General features: G+C 44.2%; 1 protein-coding gene across 2 annotated transcripts in view; it reads left to right on the forward strand.

The window, feature by feature from the left end:
* The window catches only part of uhrf1bp1 (UHRF1 binding protein 1), a 34,418-nt gene that overhangs the window by 537 nt on the left and 17,862 nt on the right, over positions 1-16,019 (forward strand). For both annotated transcript variants that reach the window (XM_042097638.1, XM_042097639.1), the window contains exons 2-11: positions 5,607-5,769; positions 9,493-9,531; positions 9,866-9,957; positions 10,313-10,502; positions 11,075-11,215; positions 12,421-12,591; positions 13,024-13,210; positions 13,466-13,558; positions 14,430-14,606; positions 15,129-15,295. In XM_042097638.1, coding sequence (XP_041953572.1) covers positions 5,607-5,769; positions 9,493-9,531; positions 9,866-9,957; positions 10,313-10,502; positions 11,075-11,215; positions 12,421-12,591; positions 13,024-13,210; positions 13,466-13,558; positions 14,430-14,606; positions 15,129-15,295 — 1,420 coding nt within the window. The remainder of the gene's footprint in view (positions 1-5,606; positions 5,770-9,492; positions 9,532-9,865; positions 9,958-10,312; positions 10,503-11,074; positions 11,216-12,420; positions 12,592-13,023; positions 13,211-13,465; positions 13,559-14,429; positions 14,607-15,128; positions 15,296-16,019) is intronic.

The raw sequence follows: 16,019 nt of genomic DNA on the forward strand, positions 1-16,019 counted from the left end.
TTAAAAATTAAGTTGGTGGTTGCACGAAAGCAGAGTCCTAACATTTGATGACCACCACAAGCTAGTCATCACTCACATTGGCAAATTTAATTTTGTTCCCAAGGCAGAGTGCAGCTTGGTATTGCAGTGTTTCCCATACATTGACTTATTTGTGGCGGCCCACCACACCACAATATCAACATTGACTACTTCACAATGATTTTGCATGTTGTACTTTAAATTGGATGGAATTCGTTCATTGTAGAGATATGTGCACCTTTGCACAGCCTCGTCTCTCAACAAACCTACATGCATGTTTAAAGAAAACATTAACAATCCTGCAATTGTTGTCATAAAAGTCCACTGGCTAAATCGTGCTTAAACCTGCATCATAACCACGCTGCGCTAATTTGTGAAAAACAGTTAATTCTGCAAACCTGCCACCACAAATAGAATTCAATTCTGTGGGAAATACTGTATAGGCCTTTATCACGGCAGCCCACGGGCAGCTGAAGCAGGGCTGTTCAATTTCCTGTTGGCAGGCAAACCACAGGTGTTCCTAAAAACATTAACGAGGCCTCTGGTTGAAGTAACTGTGGCCGAATCTGACACTTAATTAGAAACACCTGTGCTCACACAGGAACAGGGCTGTTCACTTCCTACTTCAGCTGCCGTGATAAAGGCATATTGTCGTTATTTATTTATTTAATTTATTTATTGTCATATAGCATGCATGCTTGCAGAGTTAAAGTTACGATAGGCCATTTGGATTGGAAGCTAATGTTAGCTGACTAACAATGTTTCAATTATCTCCACTGCACTTGTAGTTCATGTCAGGCCTATCATGGTTCATATTCAGTAGTAGACTCTGAGGTACCTCAAGTTGGTCCGTTTCCTTTTCTAAGAGAGGTAAACCATGCCTGTCTTCTCAACATAACCAACGAATTTTTATATCATAATTTATCAGAAGTAGCCTATTTATTGTGTGCAGTAGTGCAATAGTGACAGAGATGGTGTCTGCCCTTGGTGTTGGTTTACCACAGTTTGAAAAAAAATGATGGTTTTTGAAATTGTTAGAATAGGCACAGAAGTCCCACAAAGTGATGGTAGTCATTTCTTTTTGTTTTATGTCATGGTTATGTCTCCATGTTTCCCATGTTTTGTGCTGCCACGTCACAGTTTTGACTAGATCATTGGCAGCTTTTCATTAATTAAGTGACCCAAAGAGAATAAAAAAGAGAAGTACAACATTATATTAAGCAGTGAAATTAAGCGCAGGTGAATGTCTCGCCTTTTCTGCACAGTAAGGCCCTTGTTCTTATGGTAGCGACTAATCTTAAACTCAGTCATCTTCCTTAACTCAAATGTGTTGCCTAATGCCGTGCCTGCTGCCTCTGTCAAAGTACATGCTTGTTGCGGAGCACATTCCAAGTCGAAGCTGAGTGCCCTGCCAGGAATTCATTTAGGGCAGTCATCACAGGGCTGCTTCGAAGGCCTGTGGGGATCAAAATTGTGTCAGTATGTTGTTTTGGCCAGACAAACCTGGGTGTACTGATCTGCTGTGGTGTGTCTGCACCCAGGGGGTTTCACTGTCTGTCATTGCCCAATTTGTGCCTCTTTAAACTTTAATCAGTTGAGCGAGATCGTTTGGGTGGTCTTGCCCAGAGATGATGATGATGGACAAAATATTTACTTTAGTCCTGCAAGAGAGCTAATTAAATAGTGCCTGAGCTTATGCTGACTGATGTTTTGTGAGTATGTTAAATTAGGGCTTGGTAGCTACATGCTTTGTTTTGTGGAGCAATAGTCCATCTCCATTTTATGAAGAGGCACTGACTGAGTGTTTTGTCATTCATCTCAATGGATTGGAATAGCTCTCACAGACATTTTTGAGAAGCAGCAAGGGGATTTCTGATTTATGTAGGTATAACAAAGCAGTAGGTTTCTGCCCTTTAAACCTTTTAGTATGTTGTATTTTGCTGCTTTGTGGCGTGTGTTGATAGTGCTAGTCATCATTCTCTGATGACTGTCAGGGGGGGTTGGTGGATTGATAGTGGTGGAGTGGATAAGAGAAGGGGGGGGGGGGGGTTGCTGATTCACAGAGGCAAGCACTGTGTTTCATCAGCAGACCGGAGACTTCTGTGTTTGCCCCAAATCCCTCCAACCAATTGTGTCCCCCCACCCTCTATACACTCTCACTTCCCTCATGTGATTAGTGCCACTGTTAGAATGATGAGTGCCACATCAGGAGGCGGGAACAGAACACTCTCCTCTCAGAGCTCTGTGTCCAGTGTTCCAGTGTTGGGTTCGCCTCCTGTCCCTCAGGTCTCTCTGGTGCTGTTCCAGTGGCACTCACTGCACACCACATGATCCACTGAGAGCCGCTTCAAAAACTGGTTAGCTGTGAATTATGGGTGAGTCCTCCCCTGTGGGGAGAATAGAAGAGCAAATAAAGACAAGCTTTTACAGCCGTGCATCAGATCATTGCTCTTGCTTTTTGTCACCACGTTCCCTTTCTTGGTCTTTTTTTAAATTTCTCTATCTATCTCTATCTCTCTCTCTCTCTCTCTCTCTCTCTCTCTCTCTCTCTCTCTCTCTCTCTCTCTCTCTCTCTCTTACTGTCCTTCCCTCTCTCACTCTCTCTCTCTCTCTCTCTCTCTCTCTCTCTCTCTCTCTCTCTCTTACTGTCCTTCCCTCTCTCACTTGCGTTCTGTCCTCAGCTCTCCCTTTGACTTTGTCACGCTCCTTCCATCTCTGTCTCTCGGGGCAGAATGACAATCAGAGTCGCGGGCCAGGCAGTGTTAAGGCTGTGGCACCATCCGTCGTGCCATGTGGTGATTCAACTGGTTTCGAAACTCAATCCTGCTCAATCTATATGCGCATAATTAGAAAAAAGGGAGAATCTTTCGTATTCTGGCTGCAATAGCCTATTACATGTTAACGGAGCAAAGTTCTCATCTGAGGGAGGGACTCATAATGGTCATAGGACGGGATGGCCTAGTCTACTGTGCACTGATGCATGGCGTCATTCCCTACTCTGCCAGTTGATTGCCCCATCGTAACCATCTCATCCAGCATTTTGAAGAGGAACATGTAACTTAATTTGGCAAGCTAATGATGGACCTTTGAGCAGATTAGCCAGTGTTTTGCCAGTTAGCCTGTGTTCTTATAATGCAGGCCAGGAAAAGCATTAATTAGTGTCCCTTTTTGCTGTTCATATGTGAGTGAACATTCCAACTCTCATTTTTTAGAGGACTAGTATGCTAATGCCAGTGGCTGGTTGAAAATGTGAAAGTGAAATTCCAACTACAGCTTTCCTGTGAGCGATCAAAGGTGTGGGTTTTTGAACATTCTAACATAAGACTCTGTTCCGCAACAATTCAAGGGTCTAAAATTCTATGTTGAATTCAATGAACCCAGATATTCTTTAGAACGTTCATTTTCCAACATTCAGCTGTAATCGTTTATCGTGTGGGAGTGGGACAGGCTGCCTTATGGGTGGTGTTGTTCTACCTGAAAGGGAGTGTGTTTGTAAAGAAGGTGTAGCTGAGCAGCTGGGAGCAGTTATTCAGTGCCAGCTGAGTGATGGGCTGATTGTTTTATACCAGGACGCAGCATGCAGTCCCAAGCCAAATTGGGTGTCGTTAAGTGTTTGGAGTTTGTTATGAGGTAATTTAAATTAGATTTATGTGTATGCATATCAGACAATACTTTTATTTATTTCTAATTTGCTACTCTTCTTTTACTTATTTTTTATCAGCTGCTGATTGTCATCTGTCCTTTATGAGGTTTCTGTAGAATCAGGTGCCACCTTTCCAGAAATAGACTCGCCTCAATGGCTGAGCTGAATGAATTATAAGGATTGTGTGTAGTGAGATGCTTTTCTTTGATCTTTCTCTTCCTCTCTTTCTCTCTCTCTCACTCTACCCTTTTCTCTCCATCCTCACACTAGAGAGAACATCCCATTTAAAATGCATCCTGCTCTGCTTCATCTCCAGATATTACCCGAGGATGCCATTTGAAGCAGACACACACACACACACACACACACACACACACACACATTCTGTCTCCTTTTGTGCATGCTCCATTTTTCTTTCATTTTACCCTTCTTTCCTCGTTTCCCTTTTTATATTCAGATATATTTAGGGATAGAGGAGAGTTCATGCCTATGAAGAGGGCTATTTTTGTTGGTCATCCAGGAGGTCTGTGTTGCGTCTCGGGGCAGTCAGGCTTTCTGAGAGGGCGAGTGCTGCTCCCACGAGTGGGTGATTACACTAGGAGCAGCCCCAAGGCACTTGCAGATGCACGCCTAATCTCATTACTACCCTACAGCCAGCCACTCACTGTCATTGTGATGGGGTGTGTGTGTGTGTGTGTGTGTGTGTGTGTGTGTGTGTGTGTGTGTGTGTGTGTGTGTGTGTGTGTGTGTGTGAGGGTCTCAGTATTTCTGTGAGGGTTTGCATATGTGTAGTGTCGTGTGTGTGTGTGAGTTTGTGTGTCCCCATGATTCCCATCCCCTCATCCATGACGTCATTATAGCCACATGTTGACCATTACACAAAGAGAGGGAGCTCTGACATGTGTCCCAGTAGCCGGTGGCCCACTAATCCTTCCCCCACTCTCCACAGCAAAAACAGTGCTGTGTTGTGAGGGTTCTGGGCTATGGGTTTGTCCTTGTGGACTTTTTTTTCCTCTTGTGAGGAGTGGATCTTTCACATAGTTACTGTGTTTGCTCATAACTTGAGCTGTGCAATTTAGATGTTGATTTAAGTTACCTCGGGTTAATAAATGGATCCTAAGGAGAGGCCTGATAACAATTTTAATGTAATCTGCGGTTACATTGTCAATATGCAACTGGCAAGCTAAAGTACTTGAACTTTACAACAATGGAATATGGAAGCCTAACTAAGCCAACAATCTATTCTGTGAATAATGTTGGAAACGGTAAAAATGTTAAAAAGTAGCTACAAAGTAACTAAACCAAGGTTTGCTTTTTTAAAATGGAAACAAATGTTTCCTTTGTGGGCTGTGCACGTGCTTAAAATACATGTGTGGCAAGCTGGCGCATAAGTGGGATAACAGTCTTTAAGATGTCATCGTGCTACAAGAAAATATTGGATTTGGCGGAGGAAACTCCTCAGAAACACATTATTCATCAATATTTTTTTTTATTTGGGACTCAGAGGTTTCCATATCTCCATAATGTCATCACTAATGTACAACCGTAACCCCAGCCTGTCAAAGCAACATGGCTGCTTGTAATTCAGAAAAGCATTGAGGTTAAGGCTTGGCAGCATTCCAGAATCATTCATTCTGAATTACCACATTCCACAGTTGCTTTATCAATGAGAACCTGCCCTGCCCATGTTCAGAAAACAAGACGTCGTTACAGTGTGGTATTAATAACTCACCCACGTTACGGAAAACTGCCATCTATTCTCAATCTTGACAAAAGCATAATCATCAATTAGACTACACGAAGCAGGCCCATCCTTACATCAATGCTGCAACACTAACACTTGACTGTGTGTATGAATTAATAAAAGCAGATTAATGACATTGAGTTATTTCTAGCCCATATATATAAGACTTGCCTCAGTTTGTCTGTTCATGCTTCCTTTCAGGTTCACCAAGAACCTGTCACCGGACAAGATCAACCTGAGCACGCTGAAGGGGGAAGGGCAACTGTCCAACCTAGAGCTGGATGAGGAGGTGCTGCAGAACATGCTGGACCTCCCCACGTGGCTGGCTGTGACACGCGTCTACTGCAACAAGGCCGCCATTCGGGTAGGTACCCCACACATGTGTGAGTGTGTGAGCCATTTGGGTAGGCGTTTCTGAGTGGGGGAATGACTGACGTTTGGAAAAATACCTGAGAATACACCAAAATGTTTTCTGGAGAAGAGTATACTGAACCTCTCAGACTGAAGTATAATATAGATACAGTCTACTCCTTGTTTTCTGGAACCCCTTTGGATGCACACAGTGCAGTTTCCTCATAATGTGCCTTTAGTTATCCAGGGGCCGGCTTCATTCTGGAACATTGAGGCCCTTCCAGACTAATATCTTTCACTTGTACTTGGGGGAATCCTTGCTGCATTCTTGTAAGGCATTATAATTGAGAGTATAGCCTCAGTTGGACTCCATGGGATTAGTTTAATAAAACTGTACCCCTCATCGAGCAGTTGTGTCTAATTAGGCATCTGTATTCAACACAAAGAACACACAGCCCCCCGTGCATTTGTAATTCTATGCTCTGGACGCCTTTGATGAAGGCTGTTTGACTGTGTGCTGCTGTCTGATTTGCTTTTCACAAGAACGACACAACCACATTAGAAGTTAAAGGCCCATAATACATATGCATGCATATGCTAGTCCACAACACAAATAATGGTAAAAGGTGACTGATCAGACACAGCCCTCGCTCTCATCATCAGAGTGCTAGTGTCTAGGGTTCCCATGGGTCATGGAATTTCTGGAATATCATGGAATTTTGGAAAGTCTATTCCAGTCATGGAACATCAGGGAATTTTGAATTCAGAATTGGTGTATATCTGGTTATTAGCTTTACTGCTTGATTGAGCACTGTAGTTGTGGTTAGCCCAACTTTGTTCATTCAATACCCATTTATTCATCTCTCGCTCTAAAAATTTAGTTTTTTTTGTCAGGGAAAGTCAGGGAAAAGTGATGAAATTTTACATTTCACTTAGAGTGGGAACCCCGAGTGTCTAACATTTGACAATATGCCAAATATTGTCTTATGCTTAAACGGTCCGCCTACAGAAACCTCCTTCTCCATGGGCTTGTGGAACTGTCAATCCGCAGTCAACAAAACGGACTTCATAGTAGGGGTGGGCGATATATATCGTCTGCGATAATATCGTGATTGTTGTTTTAACGATGTGCATTGACATTATCGAGTATTTAAATTACTTATGGGGAAAAAACACTCAATCACGCACTGAAGACTCATACATTCCCAGGAGGTAGGCTATGTGGGAGAAGTGCAGCAGAGCAAGTGTCACGTGATCACTAGTGGGTCACAACTTTGTCCCACGCAGCCTAATGTTTGTTTTGTGCAGCAAGAGTGGCCTACTTGGGATTTTATGCAGCTACTTCTGTTCAAGTAGCATTGGTGAGACAGTCACGTTTTTTCCTACATGGTATTATATATAGAGAAAACATTAGCCTTTGAGTATTTTAATAGTCAGTTGTAAACAAATAACTATTCTCATGTAACTCTTTTGTAAATGGACTGAAGTTCGCTCTAAATATCTACGTTTACCGATTATGCTAACCGTTAGCATCTCTATGGGATTTCTCATTTACATTAACCATAAGGTTACATTATCGTTAGTTACATTAGTTCACATTAGTTTCTATTCTGTAACTTGGAATGCTAGCCTACGTGATTGCTCTAAAACAAAACATAGAAGGAAATAACTGAGATGTAGGCTACTCTGTTGGTCTGCTCTTAGTTTTACATTGAATCCTATGTAAAGGTTTGAAAGGAACTTCAGCTACAGACTTTCTCTTGGGAAACTGAATCTTCTCTAATGTAGCTGGCTAGACCATGTCATTGCCACACACACAAGTGGGAGCAGAATTGGAAATGTGTCAGAGTGACAATGCATTGGTTGATTTGGTTAAAAAGTCACAGGTTAGGTTATTGGTTATTATTGTAATGATGCTATTTATAAATAATGAGCTGTAAAGTAACTCAGACTTTAACAAAAACAATTTTTTAAAGGATATTGACTAATTATCGTTATCGTCAAAATCACAAAAAATATCGATGTTATTTTTTGTCCATATCGCCCACCCCTACTTCATAGCTGGCTATGCCAACCACCTTTCGTTGGAACTCTTTGCTCTGACTTTATGGACGAACTTGACACTCTGCTGTCCTCCATCCCTGAGCATGACTGTCCGCTTCTCGTTCTCGGCGATATGAACATCCACTTAGATGCCCCAGTGAAACCCCTTTAGATGATCCAGAACGCGGCGGCGTGCCTGGTCTACAACTAACCCAAAAGGGCACATGTTACCCCGCTGCTCATCCAGCTACACTGGTTACCTATGGCGCCACGCATCAAATTCAAGGCTCTAACGCTTGCCTACAAAGTAGTCTCTGGTTCTGCTCCTGCCTTCTTGAATGCCCTCAAAAGACATATGCTACCTCTAGACCGCTGTGCTCCTCAGACGAACCACGTCTAGCTTTACCACCGGTACGCTCAGGCCAATCCAAACTTTTCTCATCTGTTGTTCTTCGTTGGTGGAACACACTGCCAGGGCAGGGACATCCCTCTCCATTTTCAAAAAACTCCTGAAGACCCAGCTCTTTAGAGAACATCTCTCATAGCACCACTTACAACAAGTCTTGCTGATCCTAGCACTTACCAGCCGTCTTGAACAGCACTCATTGATGCACTTATTCTTACTGTACTCTACCGTTTTTTAAATTGTCCTAAAATTGTTGAGAATTGCTTTAAAACTTAAACTGTTTACCATGTTGTTAGTCGCTTTGGCTAATGTAAAATGTCCCAGGGGCGAATGTTGGCAGCATAGCTTCCAGTTTCATTAAAAAAAAACCTCACCGCTCGGAAGTGTGTCTGGACTGCATGAGATCAACTGAGCTGACTTGGTGCTCAGATGTGCGCAGAATGTTGTCACGCCACGTCGCTGTGGTGACGACATCTGGTCTGTACACTCACTGTCACTGGTGTCATCTGTGACGGTCAGAGAGAGAAAACCCACACTTGGTAGTCATGCACTCTTAAGTACCATTGAATCAGATATCATGTAATATCCAGACCTGCGGCTGCTGCTGCCACCGCCCCTGCCTCTGTATAGATAAGTGTTGTTTAGCGATGGCGGTGGAGAGATCGAGATGGAGATAGATAGAGACAGTACAGCAGGGCAGTCACTGGAGCAAAGCCCCTTGGCGTTGAAATTGGAGATAAAGACCAATGCAGTCACGATTGCTTATGCTACACTAACACACACAAAAACAACCACACATACAGAAACCAGAAAACTAGTTGTGATGATAATCAGCAGGGCTGGAGGGCCTGGGCTTGCCTCATAACTTTCACAGCTCACATTGCCCATTAACTTTAATGCAGGAGGCTCATGCTCGGTAATTTTAGTCCCATTGTGAGGCGCCATTCACAGCAGCCGGACTGGAGATTTACTGCTAAATAATTGGACAGTACGGAGAGAAGAAAGGAGGCTATGAGTTTTACTCTGTCTAAAGCCTGGAGTAAATTGTCATCTGTAGGCCCATAGCTGAACTGGTAGAGCAGAGCACCACCAAAAATCAATGGTATGATAGCAGTTCCTGTGGGGAAGCGCTTGGTAATTATATCTAGGCTAGTCTTCGAACCTTATGCATTTGCAGTGTGTCTTGAGTGGATTATGTAAACAGGTTTGATAATACTTTAAGTTTGACGACTACTGTGGATGAACTATTATTTTTTAAATTGATGTTTCATCTTTTGTTTCGTCTAGATACAATGGACCAAGCTGAAGACCAGCCCTATCTGCCTGGTAAGGAGACAGACAGACAGTCAGGGTATAGCCGACTGTACTACCTTTTAGCAGATGTCTTTGCCTGGCCATGACAAACATTTTCCCCTACCTACCCAGTGAAACTTGCTGAGCAGGGCTTTGGCATGTAAGATGTCAGTGTTGCTGTCCCCCCACCCACACAAACACACACACATACCTTGCGGAGCAGGGCGTTGACATCTAGATGTCAGTGTTGCTGTAGCGTATAACCCCCCCCCCCCCCCCCCCCCCCCCCCCCCCTCACGCACACACACACACACACACACACACACACACACACACACACCTGACCTGTGTCTATCTCCTTTTGCAGTTCCTGGACAAGGTGGAGGTGGAGATGCGGACCTGTGAGGAACCCCGGGCCCCCAACGGTCCGTCCCCCATAGCCATTACTGAAGGTCAAAGGTAAGAGTCATCCGTCCCCCATAGCCATTACTGAAGGTCAAAGGTAAGAGCCATTCTGGGGGAATTGAGATGCTTTCGGGTCCAAGTGCACACAGGGGTTCATTGTATTCTCTCCATTTTATTGGTATACAGCAATATATTATTTGGTAGAGCATATACCTCTCTCATCGCAAAGCTAATTATGCAACATAGAGATGTGGATTCAGAGTGTCTTAATTGGTGTTAGCAGTGAATATAATTCGGGTCACACCATAAATACATAAATGCTAACAGCTTCTTAACATGCTATAGCCCATTCAGATTCTATTTCTATTTCTGTGTCCTTATATATACTCTTGCTTGTCTTCCCTGACAGCGAGTATGGTTTTGCCGAGAAGGTGGTAGAGGGCATGTCGATCATCATCAACTCCATCACCATAAAGGTTCAGGCGAGGGCTTTCCACGCCTCCTTTGAGCTGTGGCAGCTGCAGGGCAACAGCCTGAACCCCAAGTGGCAACGCAGCGACCTCCGCTACACGCGCATCACCGACCCCAAGAGAGGAGAGGTAACGTCATGGCAGTCGACGGCCGGCTGTGGTTCTGCTTTCGCTACTGTCATACTTGGTTGCAGCTGCATAGCTGGGGGGAAAAAACACACTCATCCTCCAGTTCTCTTTTTTTAATTTTAGCTCCACTTCCAATGCTAACATTAGATTACCTAATCGGGCCTGTTTTTTTTTTTTTATTTTATTTTTTTTTATCTTTTTACTGAAGTCTGCCTGGGTGCAGGGTTTTCCATCTGTACTCAATGGGAGGCCGTAATCTGATTATCAGGAAATGTGCTTGAGTTAAAGACACAGACGTGCCACCCCCCCACCCCTACTACTACTACTACTACTACTACTACTACTACTACTACTACACTCAACCCCCCCTCCCCTATACCACACCCCCACCCTCCACCCCAAGCTCTGTCAATGTTTATGTTTTCTATTAAAGATGCTGTGTTTCTCAACACAGGAAGGGTGGATTAGTTCATGACCTTTTAGTGACCTGTTACTTACCATCAGCACCATCTGTTTGTTTGCATCTGTGTGCTTTGCTCTAAGCATGTGTTGTCTCGCCTGTTTCCCCACAGGTGCTGACGTTTAAGGAAATCAACTGGCAGAGTCTGCGAATCGAGGCAGATGCCATGGAGAGCGAGGAGCAGGACTTGGGCAGCACACCCTTACGTCTTATCACTAATCAGGGACGAATCCGCATTGCGCTCAAGCGAAGGGTAACTATCCCACCTGCTACTACATAATGTTGATTACAAGGTTTACAGGCTAGTTACAGACTGATTTTATTTGTCTTTTTCGATGGTGTCTCATTATTCGTATTGCGGATTTGTGACAAATTTGGGCATGAATCGTGTAGTCTGATCCCTTCATGATACAGTGGAGATGTACATAGACAGTCCTGAAACATTATTATGTTGGGCTTTTTTTTTTATGCCTTTTTAAATGCGACAGAATAGTGGAGAGTGACAGGAAGTGAGTGGGAGAGAGAGTCTGGGTGGGATCCGGAAAGGACCACGGGGTGGGAATCGAACCCGGGTCGCCAGCGTACGGTGCAGGTGCCCCAGCCAGTTGCGCCACAGCTGGGGCCAAAACATTATTATGTTGACTTAAAGGAACACGCCACCCAATGACAGTAGCAATATATGTTCTTACCTTAACTTTCACAAGTTGAGTCATACCTCTCCCGTGTCGGTACGTGCACTCAAACGCTCTGGTGCGCGGCACGAATGTGTTAGCATGTTGCTATGCTAGCGGGCTCAGACGTAGCCATAGAGGGAGGAAGATAGCAGTAATCAAAAACATCCACGTTTTCGCTACTTAAATACAGTTGCACGAGTAGTTGATAAAAATGTGTAAGGTCACACAACATGAAACATGGCGATTTTCCAAGCGAATAAACAGGAGAACTACAACGTGTGGCGCAATAGCACTTGGGAGTACTTCGACCTAGCGTAGTAATATTAATTAACACCTAACTGTAGATCCTATCCACCATGAAATCACTATAATACTTCTGCTTGTTATCGCCATGTTTCATGTTGTGTGACCTTACACATTTTTATCAACTACTCGTGCAACTGTATTTAAGTAGCGAAAACGTGGATGTTTTTGATTACTGCTATCTTCCCCCCTCTATGTCTACGTCTGAGCCCGCTAGCATAGCAACATGCTAACACATTCGCGCCGCGCACCAGAGCATTTCAGTGCACGTACCGACATGGGAGAGGTATGTCTCAACTCGTGAAAGTTAAGGTAAGAACATATATTACTACTGACATTGGGTGGCGTGTTCCTTTAAGTGAGTCATTGTGGATATGTACTCTTTGCTTACATTTTAACGAGTCAATAGGTCAACTGATAAATTAAGTCAACACCAATGAACAGTAGTTCTCACCTGGCCTGTATCATATCTGTGTCCCAGGTGAAGGACTGCAATGTTCTGGCCTCTAAGCTGTTCTTCATCCTGGATGACCTGCTGTGGGTGCTGACGGACTCTCAGCTCAAGGCCATCATCCACTACGCCAAGTCCCTGAGTGAGGCCATGGAGAAGTCTGCCCAGCAGCGGAAGAGTATGGCTGCTGACTCCCTGCAGGTAGCCTGGTCATCCTGCTCACTCTCTTACTGCCTGATTCTCCTGCGTGAGGTTCCTGAGACTCCTGATTCAGGATGCCTCATGCAGAGTCTTGTAAAGTGCTTATTATTCATTATTGTAGCATTTATGATGTACATAATATGTAAAGACTTTAATCAAATCAGCTTACTTTACTGTCTGGTGTAGATTTTTGTTCAGTAAAACATTCTTGAGGGAATATTTCGACTTTTCATTGTATCCGTTTGACAGCTGTATGCTGTAAGTGTCCATTCTGTCATGTTGTTTGCGTTTATTATGGTATCTATTCCAGTTTTGCATACTGTGCACAGAAATCGACCCCTCTGTACAGTACGTTGCTGAGTGTGGCCATGAGACTCTAATTAAATCTGTTGTAATATAATCTAATGAAGTGATCCTCCGCTTCCCCTCCAGACTGCCCCTCCATCTCCAGGCATTCACACGCTGTGGACCGACCCGCCTCCCACCTCCACACCATCACGGACACCCAACACGCTGGGTCAGTACTTTGACCTCCATGACGTGAAGGAGTCCTCCTACCACACGTTCATCTCTCGCCTGGACCTCCACATCTGCAACGACAGCTCCTCAGTGGACTCAGGTGTGCAATAAAAGCCTCTTTCTGCCACCTGCCTGTCCCATGTCACATGGGTCTTTTTGCTGCATATACATGCGTTTACGATGTTGGATTGTAAATATTTGTGTCATTATATGGTGAATGTGATTCCTCATATAGTTTGTTAGACATGACTGCACTGTAGAAATGTGTAATCTTCCTGAACCAGAGGTGCTTGATATGGATGATGCTGCATGTGGTGACCTTTTGACCTCTTGACCTCTCCACCTCTCCCTACAGACTCCGATGAACCTCCACCCAGGGGCTCTCAGGGAGCCATGCAGTTGACCTTCCGCAAGCTGGGCCTGGATTACTACCCCATCCACCGACCAGGTGACCTCACTCCGTCCTCCGCTCACAGCACCTTCCAATGACCACAGTATCTCCCACACCCCTCCCTCCACTCACGGTATCTCCCAATGACCACAATAGAGCGTAGAGACTGTTTCTACAGTCAGTGGGATCTCCAGTCACCAGGTCAAAGGGTTCAGTAACTAGGAAGCGCAAAGACTTAGAAACGTGCTGCTACACTGAGAGATGGTTTAGGAGCAGAGGGGCTGAATGTAATGTAATTTAAACTATCCTGTGATTGCTTAATTGTTAAATCTACTGTAAATGTGTTTAAATTAGATAGGTATAGCTCTGTGGAGCCATGGATAGAAGCCTTTTCTTTCCCAGGTAAGTTGTGGTGGAAGGCCTTCGTGAATGTGTTCTCGCTGAATTCTCGCATGGGAGAACGCTGAATGCGTGCAGCGTTCTCCCATGAATTGTCCTCGGCTGTCACTGGCAATGTCTTCACACTGCTTGAGCTTAATGCTTATGTAATACTGAATCTCCAGCAGCCTCTCAGCAGAGACTGGCTAGGAAAGGCACAGCGTTCTTTATGTTCTGGGGCTGACATCAAGCAGTAACTTCTTACCATGAAACAGACTGGAAGCATAGAGTGCAAGATTGAACTGAACATTGTCAGAAAAGCAATTATTTGGGCTCCCATATGAGGTATTACTCAGAAGTAAGCCTTGTGCTAGAATGGTCAGACCATCATTCATAACAATGTCTCTATGGAAACGGCGCTGCTAGCAGAGACCATTCCAGCTGCTATGGGATCTTTGTAAATATAATTGAATGAGTGTCGGGCCTTGGGCTGAATTGAGCTTTGAATTGAACCGAACTGAACTGAACTGTGGTGTATTGCTCCTGCCAGGTGACGGCTGTCGCCATTGGGAGCGCCACTGTAGCGCCATGGAGTCGAGGGCCCAGTGGGCGGCCAAGCTGCTGCAGGAGTTCCAGAGCCGCGTCGAGGCCTCGGGCATCCCCGGCCCCCACTCGGATCCCTCGGCCCCCGCACCTGCCAGGGAATCCCCCGCCAAAAAGGCCCAGGGTAAGACGTGAGATAAAATCATAAAAACCCTTGTGCCATTGAGGAAGTGAGAGTTGTGTTGTTCTGAAACATTTACTCCCAGCAGACATCAAAATGTTTTTAGGATCCCCTGTGTGCTTCTTTTAACCACAGATGAGCATCAGGTTCTTTTCTCTTCTCACATCTGGCTAAAAACATCAGCAATGACACTGAAAAACTCAGTACATGTTTCAATTTTTCAGTGCTTTTCTGTGAAAGCTGGGTTTTGTTTTCGGGTCTGTATGTGTCATTAATCTATCTATCTATCTATCTATCTATCTATCTATCTATCTATCTATCTATCTATCTATCTATCTATCTATCTATCTTTCTTTCTTTCTTTCTTTCTTTCTTTCTTTCTTTCTTTCTTTCTTTCTTTCTTTCTTTCTTTCTTTCTTTCTTTCTTTCTTTCTTTCTTTCTTTCTTTCTTTCTTTCTTTCTTTCTTTCCCTCTCTCTCTCTCTCTCTCTCTCTCTCTCTCTCTCTCTCTCTCTCTCTCAATCAGACGGAGAGCCGGTCCCTAAATCCAGCCCCCCTGACCGGGAGCAGACCTCCCGTCGGAGCTCCACGGCCCCCACCCCTGCATCTGTCCCCCTTTCCTCGGGGACCCCTCTGAAAAGGCTACGTTCCAGCTGCGTGGTGGTCCGGGTGGACGACCTCGACATCCATCAGGTTAGAGGATAACCAGCATCCCATTGATGGAGTTAACAACCATAACTCTCTGGAGTATGTGTTATCTGTGCGACAGTCATAAACATTTCCGTACAGATATCAAATCCTGTTATTGTGCATCATGAGTATTGATGTCCAATGACTAGTGTTATGTTACCATGATAGGTACTCATTGTGACACCGACTGATCACATCAAAAACTTTATTAGTATTTCTAATGTGGTCATATAACACAGCTATCATGTGTATGAGGTGTTGTGGCTGTGTTATGCTGTTGGAATGATGGAAGACCATTTTGACAGAACAAAAGTTTCGTGACCTCTGGACCACATCTCTACCCTGGTCCTCCTTTTAGGGTATATGTTTTAGGCTTCTGCTAGTGAATCTTTCACCAAAATAAAATTGGCCGTTGAAAATGACACATACAATTGTAACAGAATAGTCTCACACTTAAAATACTCCTTTTGGTAATGAAATGAGGCATAATTGAATGAAGCCAATGTTTGGGCATTACCTGTACTATTCAGAAGTCATGGGACATTTTTACTTGGAAGGAGTGGTAGACTTCCTCAGAAAGTAGTTCACCAGTGAGAACAAAGAAAACGTTCATTTTGTGTTGGCTGAGGGTTCGGTCATTGAACTCTGCCATCTCAGTTTTTTTTTTTTTTTTCAAATGTACAGTACAAACCCCTCGCTGGCACATGATGGATGGAGAAAGTGAGTG

This window comes from Alosa sapidissima, chromosome 7 (genome assembly GCF_018492685.1).
Source record: "Alosa sapidissima isolate fAloSap1 chromosome 7, fAloSap1.pri, whole genome shotgun sequence".
NCBI classification, from domain to species: domain Eukaryota; kingdom Metazoa; phylum Chordata; class Actinopteri; order Clupeiformes; family Clupeidae; genus Alosa; species Alosa sapidissima.